General features: G+C 34.4%; 1 protein-coding gene across 11 annotated transcripts in view; it reads left to right on the forward strand.

Moving 5' to 3' along the window:
• The window catches only part of PTPRK (protein tyrosine phosphatase receptor type K), a 553,251-nt gene that overhangs the window by 317,812 nt on the left and 220,796 nt on the right, over positions 1 to 14,643 (forward strand). For all 11 annotated transcript variants that reach the window (XM_032339563.1, XM_032339566.1, XM_032339569.1 and 8 more), the window contains exon 7: positions 7,907 to 8,200. In XM_032339563.1, coding sequence (XP_032195454.1) covers positions 7,907 to 8,200 — 294 coding nt within the window. The remainder of the gene's footprint in view (positions 1 to 7,906; positions 8,201 to 14,643) is intronic.

The raw sequence follows: 14,643 nt of genomic DNA on the forward strand, positions 1-14,643 counted from the left end.
ATGATCCCAGGGTCCTGAAATCGAGCTCCGCATAGGGCTCTCTGCTCATCAGGGAGCCTGCTTCCTTCTCTCTCTCTCTCTCTCTCTCTCTCTCTCTCTCTCTGCCTGCCTCCCTGCCTACTTGTGATCTCTGACTGTCAAATAAACAAATAAAATCTTAAAAAAAAATTTCCTTTTATATTAAATTCCCAGAAGTGAGACTACTGTACTTTTTATTTTATTTATTTAGAACAAGATTTTATTTATTTATTTGACAGAGATCACAAGTAGGCAGAGAGGCAGGCAGAGAGAGAGAAGGAGGAAGCAGGCTACCTGCTGAGCAGAGAGCTCGAAGCAGGGCTCTATCCCAGGAGCCTGAGATCATGACCCGAGCCAAAGGCAGAGGCTTTAACCCACTGAGCCACCCAGGCGCCCCTACTATACTTTTTACATACATCTTTATTTCGTGTTATTATATTGGTAGATTGTTTTCCAAAAACATTATCAGTTCACTTGCCCATAAGCAAGCTGTATCATCAAATGCCATTTAGCTATGCCCCATTAACCATGGTCAAGCCTGTGTGAATGCATGATCACCTGTTCAGGGTTTGCAACCTCTTCTTCAAAATTCTGCTCCACTGCCCTGTTGAGAAATAGAAATGGAAGTGATATGATTTTAGGTAAGCCTAAGCCATGGATTGCGGAGGGGAAGTTATTTTTAACATTGTCATTGTGTTTCTCTAGAGGATGCTGTTGTTGTTTTGGACTGGAGAATTCTTCATTTGGTGGGACTGTCCTGTGCGTTTCAGAAACTTAAGTAATTTTTCTCAGCCCACTCAAAACCATTAGCACAAATCCTCAATCATTTAAGCAACTGCCCTTAAGGAAAAACCACTGGGAGGGAATGAAGATACTCCTGTTTAGCTCTCTGTAACTATTCATGGGTAAAAATACATAGCATTGGGACATCAGGGTGGCACAGTCAGTTGGGCAACCCACTCTTGTTTTCAGCTCAAGTCACAGGGATTTACACTCAGTGCGGAGTCTGCCTGAGTTTTTCCCTCTCCCTCTGCCCCTCCCCACCATGCTGTCACTCTCCCTCCCTGTAAAATAAATAAATAAATAAATAAATCTTTAAAAAAAAATTATTATGAACAAACATATATATCACTAAATGAGAGCTTTGCTATTCAAAGTTTTTTTTTTTCTCATTTTTCTCATTTTCTCGTTGTATTTCTATATACTTAACAGAAACCATATGTATTTCATGGTTCTTAGAAGTTTTGGTATGTGAAGTGTTGTAAGTGTGGGCAGCAGGTCACAGTGCACACTCTTTCCATAGTCTACCGTAAGTATACAGTAACACTCATCTAGTTTTCATGGAGATGAAAATAGATGACAGCACATTTTAATTAATACTTGGTCTAGGTGCTGGCATTGGAACCCCAGGTTTAACAACATCCAAACTGTGTGTTGTCTTAGTATTAACTTTATTTCACCAGGTCAAGCTTAGGAGCCATCTGAATGACATGACTTGGAAAAAGTATCCAGCAATTGGATTGTTGGATTTAAAAAGGGACTTCAATATATTAAATTTTAAGATCACTTTGCTTAAAAAATTTCTCTTAAGGCACAAATTCTAAACATAACTAAAATAGTAGTTTGTCTGAAAGATCATTTGTAGAATTTACTAATTACATCATTGATATCAGCAAAAAAATATGCAATAATAACCAGAAGAGTGAATGGAGAGGTATTTGGCTCCTTAAGGAGTTTATTAGGCCTGGAAATCTGAAGTATCAGGGAAGTCAGAGTGAAAATCATGAAAGAATTATTACTCTTCTCATAATATCTGCTTTGCAGTTCATAAAGTGTGCATCTGTGAGAAACCTTTTTCATGAATCTGAAATTTTCAAATGTATACCTTATGTTTCAACATCTAAGGAAAAATTAAACAAATTATGTTGCCATGCATATGATATTAAATGTCCAAAGAAAATGTTTCTAATTATCCATACCTTCCTTTCCATTTCTTATGGGAAGTAAGGTCATCTTCTTATTCATCATTGTTACTATTTCAGGTTTCTTGAACCACTCAAGTACCCTTAAATTATGCTGTTATCTTTTTAGGGTATAATTTAAAATGATTTAAAATTATGAGACTGTAGGTGATAAATAAATGCTTGAATAATTTGGTGCACTGATGTCATTCTTCCTGCTCATAGTCTCTACTGTCTGTCTCCCTTTACTTCAGCATTTAAATAGGTGATGAGGAAGAAAATTAAACAACATGAAGCATGAACTAGTGAATTTTCTTTTTTAACTGGAACTGGCTCAGAATTTTGAAGAGGGGGATGATAAAGAAATAGAATAACATTGATTTTGAAGTGATCCATTCAATAATGGATAAATGGAAAATAAATGATAGTAAATAAAATATCTGTCTCCAAGGCAAACAGCCTAATAATTGATTTTTACAGGAATTTAGATATGGTAAGGGAACATTCACTCCTGTAGTCATTCGAAGTGATAATGTTCATCTTTGTTTTTATTTCCTTAAAAATATAAATAGCAAAAAAAAAAAAAAAGGCAGTGTGGATAAATTATTTGCTCTTGATAGTTTCCGCTGTTCGAAACCTAACTATGAAACTTTCCTAAAAGTGTTTTCGGCTCATGGGTTCTAAATGACTGGAGAAAAGATAGAGCTGAGATAGTTCCCAGGAAGAAGGATGAGATCATAGTATGTCTCTGAGGTGGACTGAAAAATGGCCCTGAAGACCAAAAAGTACTCATCCTTGGAACCCATGACTGTTGGCTTCTTGGGAAAAGAGGTCTTTGAAGATGTGATTGAGGGGTCTTGATAGGGGGAGATCTTGGGTTTTCGGTGTGGACCCTATGTACAGTCACACGTGACCTTAAATAGGAGGTTGAGGGAGATTTGACAACAAGGAGAAGAGCAGAAGGTGAACAATGAGATTAGAGTGATGTGGCCACAAGCCAAGGAATGAATACCCACAGCCACAGATGTTGGAAAAGGAAAGGAACTCATTCTTTCCTAGTCACTTGGAGGAGGTAGGGCCCCGTGTCACCTTGATTTTGACCCATCAATACTGATTTTGAATATCTGGCCTCCAGAACCATGAGAGAATAAGTCTCTGTTGTTTTATGCCATCCAGGGAGTGATCATTTGTTACAGTGGCCATAAGGGGACAAGTTCAGTGCCCTTGCCTGCTTTGATGGTAAGAATGCTAATCTTGAGAAGCTTTTAATCAAGCCTTCTTTGATGAGTAAATGAAACAATTTGGAAGGTGATAGAACTGAGAGGTATTTGATTTATTCATTTGGGAAGGTGAATGTAGAAGTGCCATTTGCCTTGATGTGTACTGGCTTAGTGACTTCTAGATCTGATTTTGCATTTTATTAATTAACCAAATGTTAATAAGTGATACATATGTTTATAAAATAGTGTTGTAATAGAAATAATTGGATGAGCATATAGTTTCATAATGACTTATCTTGATTTCAAGGCACTTTTTGAAATGATCTGAAATAAAATAAATAAATGATTTGAATGTACAATTACGATTGTATAATAGGTTTAGATCTAGAGTAATGAATGTAAGTCATTAATTGAAAGTTAATTGGTAACATTGGCAAAGTTTATCCTGTAATTTGGGGATTGCATGCTTCAGCTGATACCTAGTATGCAATTGGGATTTATTTGCACCACACCTCTGGATCTGATAGCGTATTAAGTTATGAAGAATATTAATATTGCTGCAGAACAATTACTTGTTCATTTGCTAGTTGATTAAAATTCATGCATAATTTATTGAAATGAATAGAGATTTTATAAATAAGCCTTCTTGTTCTCAAGGGCCTAAAAACAAAACACATATGCTAATACGAGGCTACTCTTTTCTTCTAACATAAAAAATTTAATATGTAGTGGTATATTAGTCTCATTAATGCTAGATTTCACTCTAGTCATGCTGTTAAACAAGGTATATGCTTCTAAGTCTCTCTGAACCTTGTCACAGTTCCAAATTTGAGCTACTGCCTTGGCAACTGCACTACCCTTATTGTTGACCATAGCAAGTGAGATATAAACCTGATCAGGGTGAATTATTACCCTTCTTCCAGCTAAGCACCTGATTATATCAAAGTCATTTTTTCATGTACACAGAACACTAGTGATGACTATTAATTTTTGGTTTTAAAATTTACATGCTCTCTGGAAAAACAAAGCAAAATAACAGCCAATATGGGGCTTGTTGACACATTTAGAAATGTAAAGTCTTTAGCAATTCTTGAAATAATGCCTGGTTTGCCAGTGAAGAAATTATAATGTCAAGAAGTTAAATAACATGCTCACATTTACCCAGCTATTCGTGTGTGCATTTTGTGAACTTAGAATCTCCTGATTCAAATTTCATTTTCTTTTACATGTCATTTCCATAAAGATAGAAAGGACAGAAGAAATATTATGCTTTACTTTTTCACTTGTTTCTAATAATATGTTTTGTTGTCGTGCTTTCCCTCTCGCTTCTCTTCCTGCAGCTCTCCTCCTCTGTTTGCTTCTTATTTTTTACAGCAATAGTGTGGAGAGTTTGGGTGGATGAGAGTTATCATTCAGTATATGGTTATTAGTTCAGGTTTCAGAATACTTGAAAATTTAGATTAACCAAGGTTTGTTATTCATATCTCATTTGACAAATCACTCCGTCATGTTAAATATGAGACCTCTTCAAGTTATTGTTCCATTGTGTTGTATGGGAAGCATTGCAGCTTTGGGTTAGAACCCTAGGAAGCTGTGGATTTAGCTTCATTTACTACTTAACTTAAATTAGTCAGTATGTGAGCCATCTGGAATGAAAACAAACATTGCACATATGAGGCAACTCAGTTTATTCGCAAAGTACAGACTGCTTCTTAAAATATGTGCAACATTGAGATAGTCTGGGAAGATATTTGCATTTCTTCTATTATGCTCATTTCTCTATTCAGTTTCATTTCAGCTCAAGGTTTAGAAAATATGTCAACTTTCTCGTTCTGTCTACTAAGACTTTTGTAAACTTGAAATATACAAGTCGTTGGTTGGTAAAATTTTATGATATGAAATGTCTAGCTTTCTCTTTCTTTAGCAGATAAATGAAAATTCCAAACTATTTTGGTTTTATTTAAACTTTCTACTTTGTGAGTAGCTTCTCAATTGAAGTCAGTAGTGAAAGTTAGAATAGTTCGCCCTCTACACAATTTTAACTTTATGTTGTTGAAACAATTTTTAAACCATAAAGAAAAGATATTGTAAAGTTTGTAAATCAAATGTTAAGAACTACTTTTTCATAGAAATGGAAATAATTCTACATGTAGATTTTACATATTACATACATTATCTTATATGATCTTAGTTTTATTTTCACTTTCGTGAACCACAAGCTCCTATGGTTCTACCAATAATGAGTTGGAAAGCTCTTGCCATGATGAGCCATGATTACTGATGGGACTAACTTAATATGCCTCAAACATTTTTGGATAGAAAGAAGAAAATCGGTGTTCCTCAGTAGGTGTCTCCACCTATGTTGTTATTTTTTCCAATTTTAATTTTTATTTGAGCATAGTTGACACACAATGCTCCATTAGTTTTAGGTATACGAAGTAGTCAGTCCATAAGGCTCTACTATGACTTATGCTGTGTTCACCCCAAGGGTAGCTACCATCTCTCACCATACAGTGCTATTACAATATCATTGTATCTGTTTTCTACATGACTCTCATTTTAAAATAATGAATTTGTTGTTTTATTGTTACTCCGTCTCCCTTGCCATATTATATGACTAACCAATGTATACAACAGACTAGCAATTAGTAGTTACTCAGTAATTATTTGTCATATGAATTTTGGAGGACCATTATTGAAAGTGACTTTAGTATGGTTAGAGGTCTAGGCCAGCTAGTCTTACTCCTTATGTTAGGGATGTTTGTAACTCAGGGATTCATAAAATGGAAACTATACTTTTTTATACTCTTAGGGTTTAAAAGCAAGTCCTGGGCTACAGCTGAAAACCCTTGCTTCATTTAAACCTGTATTAGAAAGTAAAACCTGTCTGTGAAGGTTTTTTGTTTGTTTGTTTTACATTGTATATTATTCCAAGTGTGTGTTGCCATTAAAATAGAAAATCCAGTTTGAAAGATACTGGCTGTCTTTTCCTAACTTTCTTCTATTTGCATATTCTCCATCCACCCATACTGAGGGAAAGGAGGAAGCAATGTGTGTGATTACATTTAATAGCTTTCCTTTAGGCACCTGGCTGGCTTAGTTGGAGGAGCATTCGATCTTGATCTTAGGGTTGTGAGTTTGAGCACCACGTCGGGTGTGGAAATTACTTAAAAATAAAATCTTAAAAAAAAAAAGTTTTCCTCCATATATATTGCTTTATCTCTTAAAACACACATTTAAAAATAATTAATCGACTTTATTTCTTAGATTTTAGGTTTATATGAAAATTGAACAGAAAATACAGAAAGTTCCTATGTATTTCTTACCTTGCCAACAGTTACCCCTATTTTTTTTGTTTCAAATCTTTATTTAAATTCTAGTTAGATAACATATGGTGTAATATTGATTCCAGGAGTAAAATTTAGTGATTCATCACTAAATGATTCATCACTTACAATAACACCTACTGGTCATCACATGTGCCTTCCTAATGCCCATCATCCACTAGCCCTTCCCAGGCCTGCCTCCCCTCCAGCAACCCTGTTCGTTCTTTACAATTAAGGGTCTGTTACGTTTTGTCTCCCTCTCTTATTTTCCCCCTTCCCATATGTTCATTTGTTTTGTTTCTTAAATTCTACATAGGAACACACAAACCTTTAAATCAGTTTTTGGGCAGTTACCACTTTATGAAAATTAACACTTTATTTTAAAGTCTTTTAGCTTCCCTGAGAAATGCTGTTCAAGAGATTCAAAGAAGAATCTGATCACGTGGTACTAATTAGAGCATCTTCATGACATAGGATTCCCATATAAGGACCACATAGATAGAGCTAGAGCAAGAGTCCTTCATAAAGTCCAGTATTAAATTCACCTGCATCATTGTTAAATGAAAAATAAAAGGGGGGCCCTAATTTATTTTTCAGTGTTTCTATAAGTTCAGACATTACAATAATGTTTGCCAAAGTTTCTTTCAAGGAAATATCTAAGCTGTCCAAAATTAAATTGCACTGTACCTTTGACATTTGAGTTTAATATTTGATTCATTGCCTTATCGCATGCTATTCCCAAAGGCTAGTGATATGTAGTGACTTGTGATTTTGCCTCGGTATAAATTTCACTTTTTTAAACTCTGTGGTGGATATGTAGAAACAAGTCAGCACTTGGTATCAGCTTCTAAGTTCAGCTTTGCTGTTCCTTCCTCTCATCTCCTCTGCGGGAAGTGAAAACTCTGCAGAAGTGAAAAACAAAGCAAAAACCAAAGTACTCCTTTGCCATATTTCATGAATGAAATAAAAAGTTATAACAGTATTCATTAATTTGGAGATTTGTTGAGGTCTTAGGACCTCAAGAATGTCAGAGACCCAAATGTACTCTGTTAGTAGCTAATCAGAGCTATCCATCCTTAAATATTTTCCCTTTATTTCCCTTGGTTACTGAATCTGTACAAGTTTATCTTCTGGAGAGACATGTTTTTAATAAAAGAAAACTTGTGGCACAAAGGGTCATATCCCATCAGTGAAAGTATTTACTCTTTAAAAGTACAGGTTCAGATCACTCATTGTTCTGGTTTTCCTTAAGAATTTGTTATGTGCTCCTAAGTAAATTATGCATTAAACCTTTCAGCTTTGAGAGACATTAATATATTTATGTATTTTATTTAGTCTTTTGGATTTTTAACTAATTGGGTTGTACCTTCATCTCTTCTAGAACCACCAAGACCCATTGCTCCTCCCCAGCTGCTTGGTGTTGGGCCTACCTATTTGCTGATTCAGCTAAATGCTAACTCCATCATTGGCGATGGTCCCATTATTCTGAAAGAGGTCGAGTACCGGATGACATCAGGGTCCTGGACAGAAACGCACGCAGTCAATGCTCCAACTTATAAATTGTGGCATTTGGACCCAGATACTGAGTATGAGATCCGTGTTCTACTTACAAGACCTGGTGAAGGTGGAACGGGGCTCCCAGGACCTCCATTAATTACCAGAACCAAATGTGCAGGTAAGACTGAACAGCAGGCCCTCTGCCTCATGAAGGGATCAAGCATTAGACATTTAGCATAAATGCACTATTAAATGTTTTAATTACTTGGCACATGATGCAGTCACACTAAGCTTTCTATTAAACTTGGTAAATTGTAGCTTTATGTCATAATTGGACTAATTTAAGAGCAGTGTGTTTCTGTTATTATTCAGTATTATGATGAATTCATAATTTTTTTTTGAGCGGCAATTTTGCTCAGCCTGCTTGTATTCAGTCCAAAATCTCTGACAGATGCTGGTGAAGGTATTATTACCAATGAGAGAGGAAACTTCGGCAATTCAGCAAGTGCTGAATACCTTTCGGCTATGTGGAGATTGTCTCCCTTGGTAACTTTGTTCTGGGCAGTGCAGAGGCCCTATCTGATAATATAGATTAAAAAGTTACTCTGAAGCTGGCCTTGGTGAGATTATTCTCTTACTCAGAAAACCTGTGGTTGAGGATTAACTTGACACCCAACTCTACAATATACGAAGACTTGTTAATTGCCCTCCCCGTGCCTGAAATGAAGTGATGAAATTAATAGCACGAAACAGGAAGGAAGGATGAAACGTGAAATAAAAAGTAATATATAAATATAGATCCCAGTTCCTAATTAGACCATGTTGTTATAGTGGGAGAAATTGTTAGCTATTTATCAAAAGCCACTGAAATGTTTAATTGTCTCTGTTATTAGAGAGCATTTTTAGTGTACTGTTTATTACTGAAAGTGACTTAATTTTTAGTTTAGTTGGAAGAGCCATTTTTTAACCATCAAGTATTATGTTGAAACACCTGCAGAAGTTAGTGCACGAATCTATGCGTCCTGAACATTTAGTGATTTAGGTTCTGAAAATTGAAAACTAAGACTGTAGGGACCTATGAAAATGTAAACGTCTATAAAATGTCTTTTGTTTCTTGAACACATGTGTTTGGCATTTATAGTATTTTTGTTTTTACAATATTCCGGGGCTACTCACCAAGAGAACTGATCTATAATCAAAGCAAAACCCATGAAATTACCTAATATACTGTCTTCTTTAAATATTTTAAGTTCTGACTCAATTTTAATATATTAATGTTTATGTATAAATCTTTAAATATTTATATTGGAAGATGCTCACTAACAGGCAGTTTAACTGCTCAATTATTAATCTGAGATTTAGACAACAGAGAGTTTACTAATTTGTTCTTTGTTTCTACGTTCTGTGGTTAGGTAGGCAGCTTGACCTAGAAGATGTTGGTTAAGTCCCCATGGCTCAGCCTAAAGCACACAATTTGCTTCTTAAATTTTCTTGCAGCTCAGTCTTTTTATTCTAGGTATGTGGCAAAGTATTCTGATTGTAATAGGTGAGTTTTCTGAGGGAGAGACAAGTAGACTCCACAACCTCAGCGAGTCAGAGAAGTAATTTAAAGAGGAGACATTGTGGATATTGAGGAATAGCTAGCTCACTCTGTCTTCCAAAATTAAATTCCCCATGTTAACATAAAAAGATGAACAATGAAATTCATTTTACAAAGGATATTGCCTGTACGTATTTCCTAATAAAACTATCTTTCCTTCTACATTTAATCTTTATAAAGTATATACAAATTAAAATAATGAACAGTAATTTACTATTCCAGTGTCTTCTTTTTTATTTCTTCCCCCCTAAGTGTCCCCCCCCTTTTTTTTAAATTCCAGCAAGTTAACATACAGTGCAATATTAGTTTCAGGTGTAGAATTTCATGATTCATCACTTACATACAATGCCCAGTGCTCATCACAAGTGCTCTCCATCCCTATCACCCTGTTTCACCCATTCTCGCACCCACCTCCCCTCTGGTAATGCTAGGTTTGTTCTCTATAGTTAAGAGTCAGTTTCTTGGTTTGCTTCTCTTTTTTTCTTCCCCCCCATATTCATTTGTTTTGTTAATTAAGATAAACATATGAATGAAATCCTATGGTATTTGTCTTTCTCTGACTTATTTTGCTTAGCAAAATACTCTCTAGCACCATTCATGTCATTGCAAATGACAAGATGTCATTCTTTTTTATGGCTGAGTAATATTCCATTCAATATATATATCACATCTTCTGTATCCATTCATCAGTCGATGGACATTTGGGCTCTTTCCATAATTTGGTTCTTGCTGATAACTTCTTTTTGACTTCCATGTCCAAATTTCTTTCTTTTAAATATCTCATCTGTTTTCTTATTTTTTAAAGGGTTTCATCAAAGTAGACCCTTAAAATTTAGCAGTGCCGTACAATATATTGTTAATAAAATGTGATATTTGTTTAACCAGGAATTACTTGAAATTGGTTATTGATGTGTGAGCCAATGGAGACTGCAAGTATATGAGGTTGTGTTTTAAAGCTAGTTATGCTGTAATAAGTGGAGAAAACAGCATATTAAGGAGCATTGATTTATCCCTATTGAATGCTTATGTTTAGAATGCATATTGACTGTAATAAGTAAAAATATGACTATAAAGTGTTTTGAGGTAATTTATTTTGAGAATAACCTTATCTATGTGGGAGGGAATAGAGTAAAAATAACTTACACTCATAGTTGCTTTCAAATTTATAAATGTCTTGACATTTTGGAATTACAGTGCTCTTTTCCTCCTAATTCTTTATTTGAGAAACATTTAATCTGTGGGCCCTTTGGCATAAAATGGTGTCAGGCTCACTGACACTTGTAGTTTTACTTCCCACTGTAGAAAGTTTATTTGTTTTTAAAACTATCTTTTACATGTGTTGAGTCTTTGTCACATATGTTTCTTCGTTTATAAACGTCCTCAAAAGATGTGTTTGGTGCATGTTTTTATGGCCAAGAAAAGTGCTTAGATTTTCAAATACATTGTAGATTTGAGAAACTGGTTACTGTTTTATCAGGAATGTCTATTATTCTTGCTCTCTATTATTAGAAAAGGGAGGAGAGCTTATGAAAATATATATTGTGTTAATTTATAAACAATCTCTGAAAAGCCGAAATTGTAGATAATTGATAAGTATTGTATATCTAAATACAAGGTCAGTATTGATGGTGAAAGTATGATGTCATCTACTTCCCTTCTTCAAGATGCATACTCCTTTCTCCAAATTCAAGATTTCAAATTTCTCCAAATTTATCCAAATTTCTCTCAAATTTCTCCAAATTCAAGATCTCTCAGCCTTAACCAGCACCTCCGCTGGCCTCAGCCTGGTATCCTATAACACGAACTAGAACACAGCTTATGCTAACTGTGATAGTAGCTGGTATTTAGTAATGATTTCAGAAGCCTAAAGTTTTTTCACAAGCTGTGGAAATGATTCCTTTGAAATCCCAATAGTAACCTTTGAAAGAGTTCCCATTTCATTCTATTAATTTTTGCAAGCTCTGCATACTGGTTGTACATTCCATTTTAATCAAGGGTAGGAGAAGGCCACACTGTAGTTGTAGTATTAATATCATATGGTTGAATAAATGCTGATTATTATGACATAGCTATTTTAATACACCCTGCATGCTAACAATCAGGAAGCCTTAAAAATAAGTATAAGAACTTCTCAGCTATGTCTTTGTGTCTGAAATAAATTTCACATGAATTTCTTGTAAAATAACAAACAAATGAGGATTATTTTCTGCCTCTTAGAAATTCTGTTGTTTTGGTGTATCACAGAACATTCTTTGACTACCGAGTACCAATGAAAGAGTGAATTCATTACACTTTATTATGTTAAAGATCCCATTTTAATATTTGTAAGCCATTGAAATTTTATTTTTGGTAGTAGTAAATTTTATTTTCTTGGTAGAAATCTGTCAATAAATAATTTTAGAGTAAGTTAGTCAAATGATTTTATTTGTGTGGATTAACAAGTAAATTTTGTATTTTTTAAAATGGAAATGTAGATTTTCATAGTGAAGTATTGATTGTTTTTGTTTTATAATCAGCATATGAAGTGACTCCATCATGATACTTTATTTTCACACCTGTGAGGTAGATATATTATTTTACCAATTTTGTAGCTGGTTAATCTAAGACTCAGTCAAAACAAAGTGAAACAATAACTTACCTAATGTCAGACAACTGGGCAACTAGGACTCAAAATACATTTTCTAGTATTTGAAAAGCCTGAATTCTTTTTGCTCTTTCTCATAGTATGGGTGATGTTTTTTCTCTCCCTTTCAGAAGAATGTGGAATGCCTAAATGAAAGTATAACAGGTAAAATCTGGGAGGAATGTATATTTTTACAAAAGAGTATCTGCACAGCTAACTTATTCCCTGAGGAACATAGTTAAATGCCTGCCACTTCACTTTTTATTGAAAGCACAATTGATTAGTGAGCTTAACACTCAAATATATGCTGTGTTTTAAATGTTTTAAGCAGTTGAAGAGGTGTAAAATATTGTTTTATTTTATCCTTTTCTGAAAATGCCCTGCCTAGTTGCCAAAGCTATTTTTTGTTTGTTTTCTTTCTAAAGTACATTTAAATCATTCAGTAAGTGCAATTACCTGCTTCAGGGTCTCTCAAGTTAGAAGAGGTGGTAATTACAGCCTCTGGTGGCTATGGCCTCCTACGCTTGCCTCACGCTTTTCTATTCACCTGAGGGGTATGATTATTGCACTGTTAGCTTACAGCCTGACCCATGTTATTGTTCATATAATGCTTCTTCAGGCATTTTATGAATTTAAAAAAAAGGTATAAATGTGAAGTTGTTTTAAATAGGAAGTAATTCAAAAACTCCATTGAACAATCAAAGAAAGTATGCTTGTTTTTTCTCTGTGTCAGTTTCCTCTGGGTATACCATCTGGTATAGAAGCTAAGGAAATACAGTTTCTTTCTTTTTCTCTTATTAAATGGAAATAAAGTATACCATCATCAGAAATTGTCTTCATTGCATGGTTTGGCAATTGCATGTTAAAATTGCTCTTTTAAATTGCCTACTGCTTGTGGATAACCCATTGTGGCACTGTTTTATGATTAACTGACATTTTAGCACATCTCCCTCATAGGGAAGGTCAAGAGTTCAGGGTGTCCAGAGCATAATATATTTACACAGTTGGGAAAACTACTTTTTACTCTTACACTGAAGTTCAATGCTCTTGGCAAGTTTTAGTGAAACGTAGATCTACGAAGCATTGACGAGGAGAATGTGTTATTTTAGAGGTAAAGATTTACTAAAAATGCATTTTTTTCTCTTATAAATCCACAATGGTAAACAAAACAATACTCAGGCATATTCGGGAAATTACAACGTGAGGAATTAAATTTTGGCCTTTGGGCTATAGCTTTGTCAGCAAAATGGCCATTTATTGATTTTTACTGTGATCTAAGATAGTTATCAATCACAATGACTAGTTATCATTGAAACTCAGCCTTGAGGGTAAAACAAAATAAACAACTCTTAAAAGAATTTGTATGGTTTAGGAGCATAAGAGTGACATACTTTTTAATTTGAACTGAAGGCTTATAATTAATGCTTGTTTTAATTTTTTTTAAGTATTAATTTCTTATATCTGATATTTATACAGCTTCTTTGTTTTTGAGCAAGAATTTCAAAAGGCATTGCTATTAATATTGAAGTAAAAAAAAAAAGCTACAGATAAAAAGCCATAAGAAAAGTCATGGAAAATAATTCTTCAATTTTCAGATATGTAGTACAATATTATTTAATATAGTCACCAACCTGTGCATTACATACTCATGACTTATTTACATCATAATTATAAGTTTGTACTTGTTGATCCTCTTTACCCATTTTGCCCATCCTCCTACCCATCTTCCCTCTGTCAACCTTCAGTCTGTTCTCTGTATTTATGAGTTTTGCTTTGTTTTTTTTCATTTGGTTTGATTTTTAGATTCCACATATAAGTGATAACAATCATATGGTGTTTGTTTTCTCTGACTTATTTCACTTAGCATAATACTTAGCATAATACAGTTAATTCTGTCTATAATGTTGTGAATGGCAAAATTTTATTCTTTTTATGGTTGAGTAGTATCCACACGCGTGCATGTGTGTGTGTGTGTGTGTGTGTGTGTGTGTGTGTGTGTACATATGTAGAAACCACAATTTCTTTATCCATTCATCCATCAACAGACACTGGATTGTTTCCATATCCTGGCGACTGTAGATAATAGTGTAGTGAACATAAGGGTGCCCATATATTTTCGAATTAGGGTTTTTGTTTTCTTTGGTTAAATAACCAGTGGTGGAATTGCTGGATCATGTAGTAGTTCTATTTTTAACTTTTTGAGGAACTTCCATACTGTTTTCCATAGTGGCTATACTAATATCCATTCTCATCTATGGTACGCAAGTCTTCCCTTCTCTCTGTATCTTCACCAACACTTGTTATTTCTTGCCTAAAATCCGTTTTTGGATTTCTTTCCTTTTTATTCAGAAAAACTTTTATTAGCTTCTTTCTTTGTTAGCAGCATGGGTTAAATACT

This window comes from Mustela erminea, chromosome 4 (genome assembly GCF_009829155.1).
Source record: "Mustela erminea isolate mMusErm1 chromosome 4, mMusErm1.Pri, whole genome shotgun sequence".
In the NCBI taxonomy this organism is placed as follows: Eukaryota; Metazoa; Chordata; class Mammalia; order Carnivora; family Mustelidae; genus Mustela; species Mustela erminea.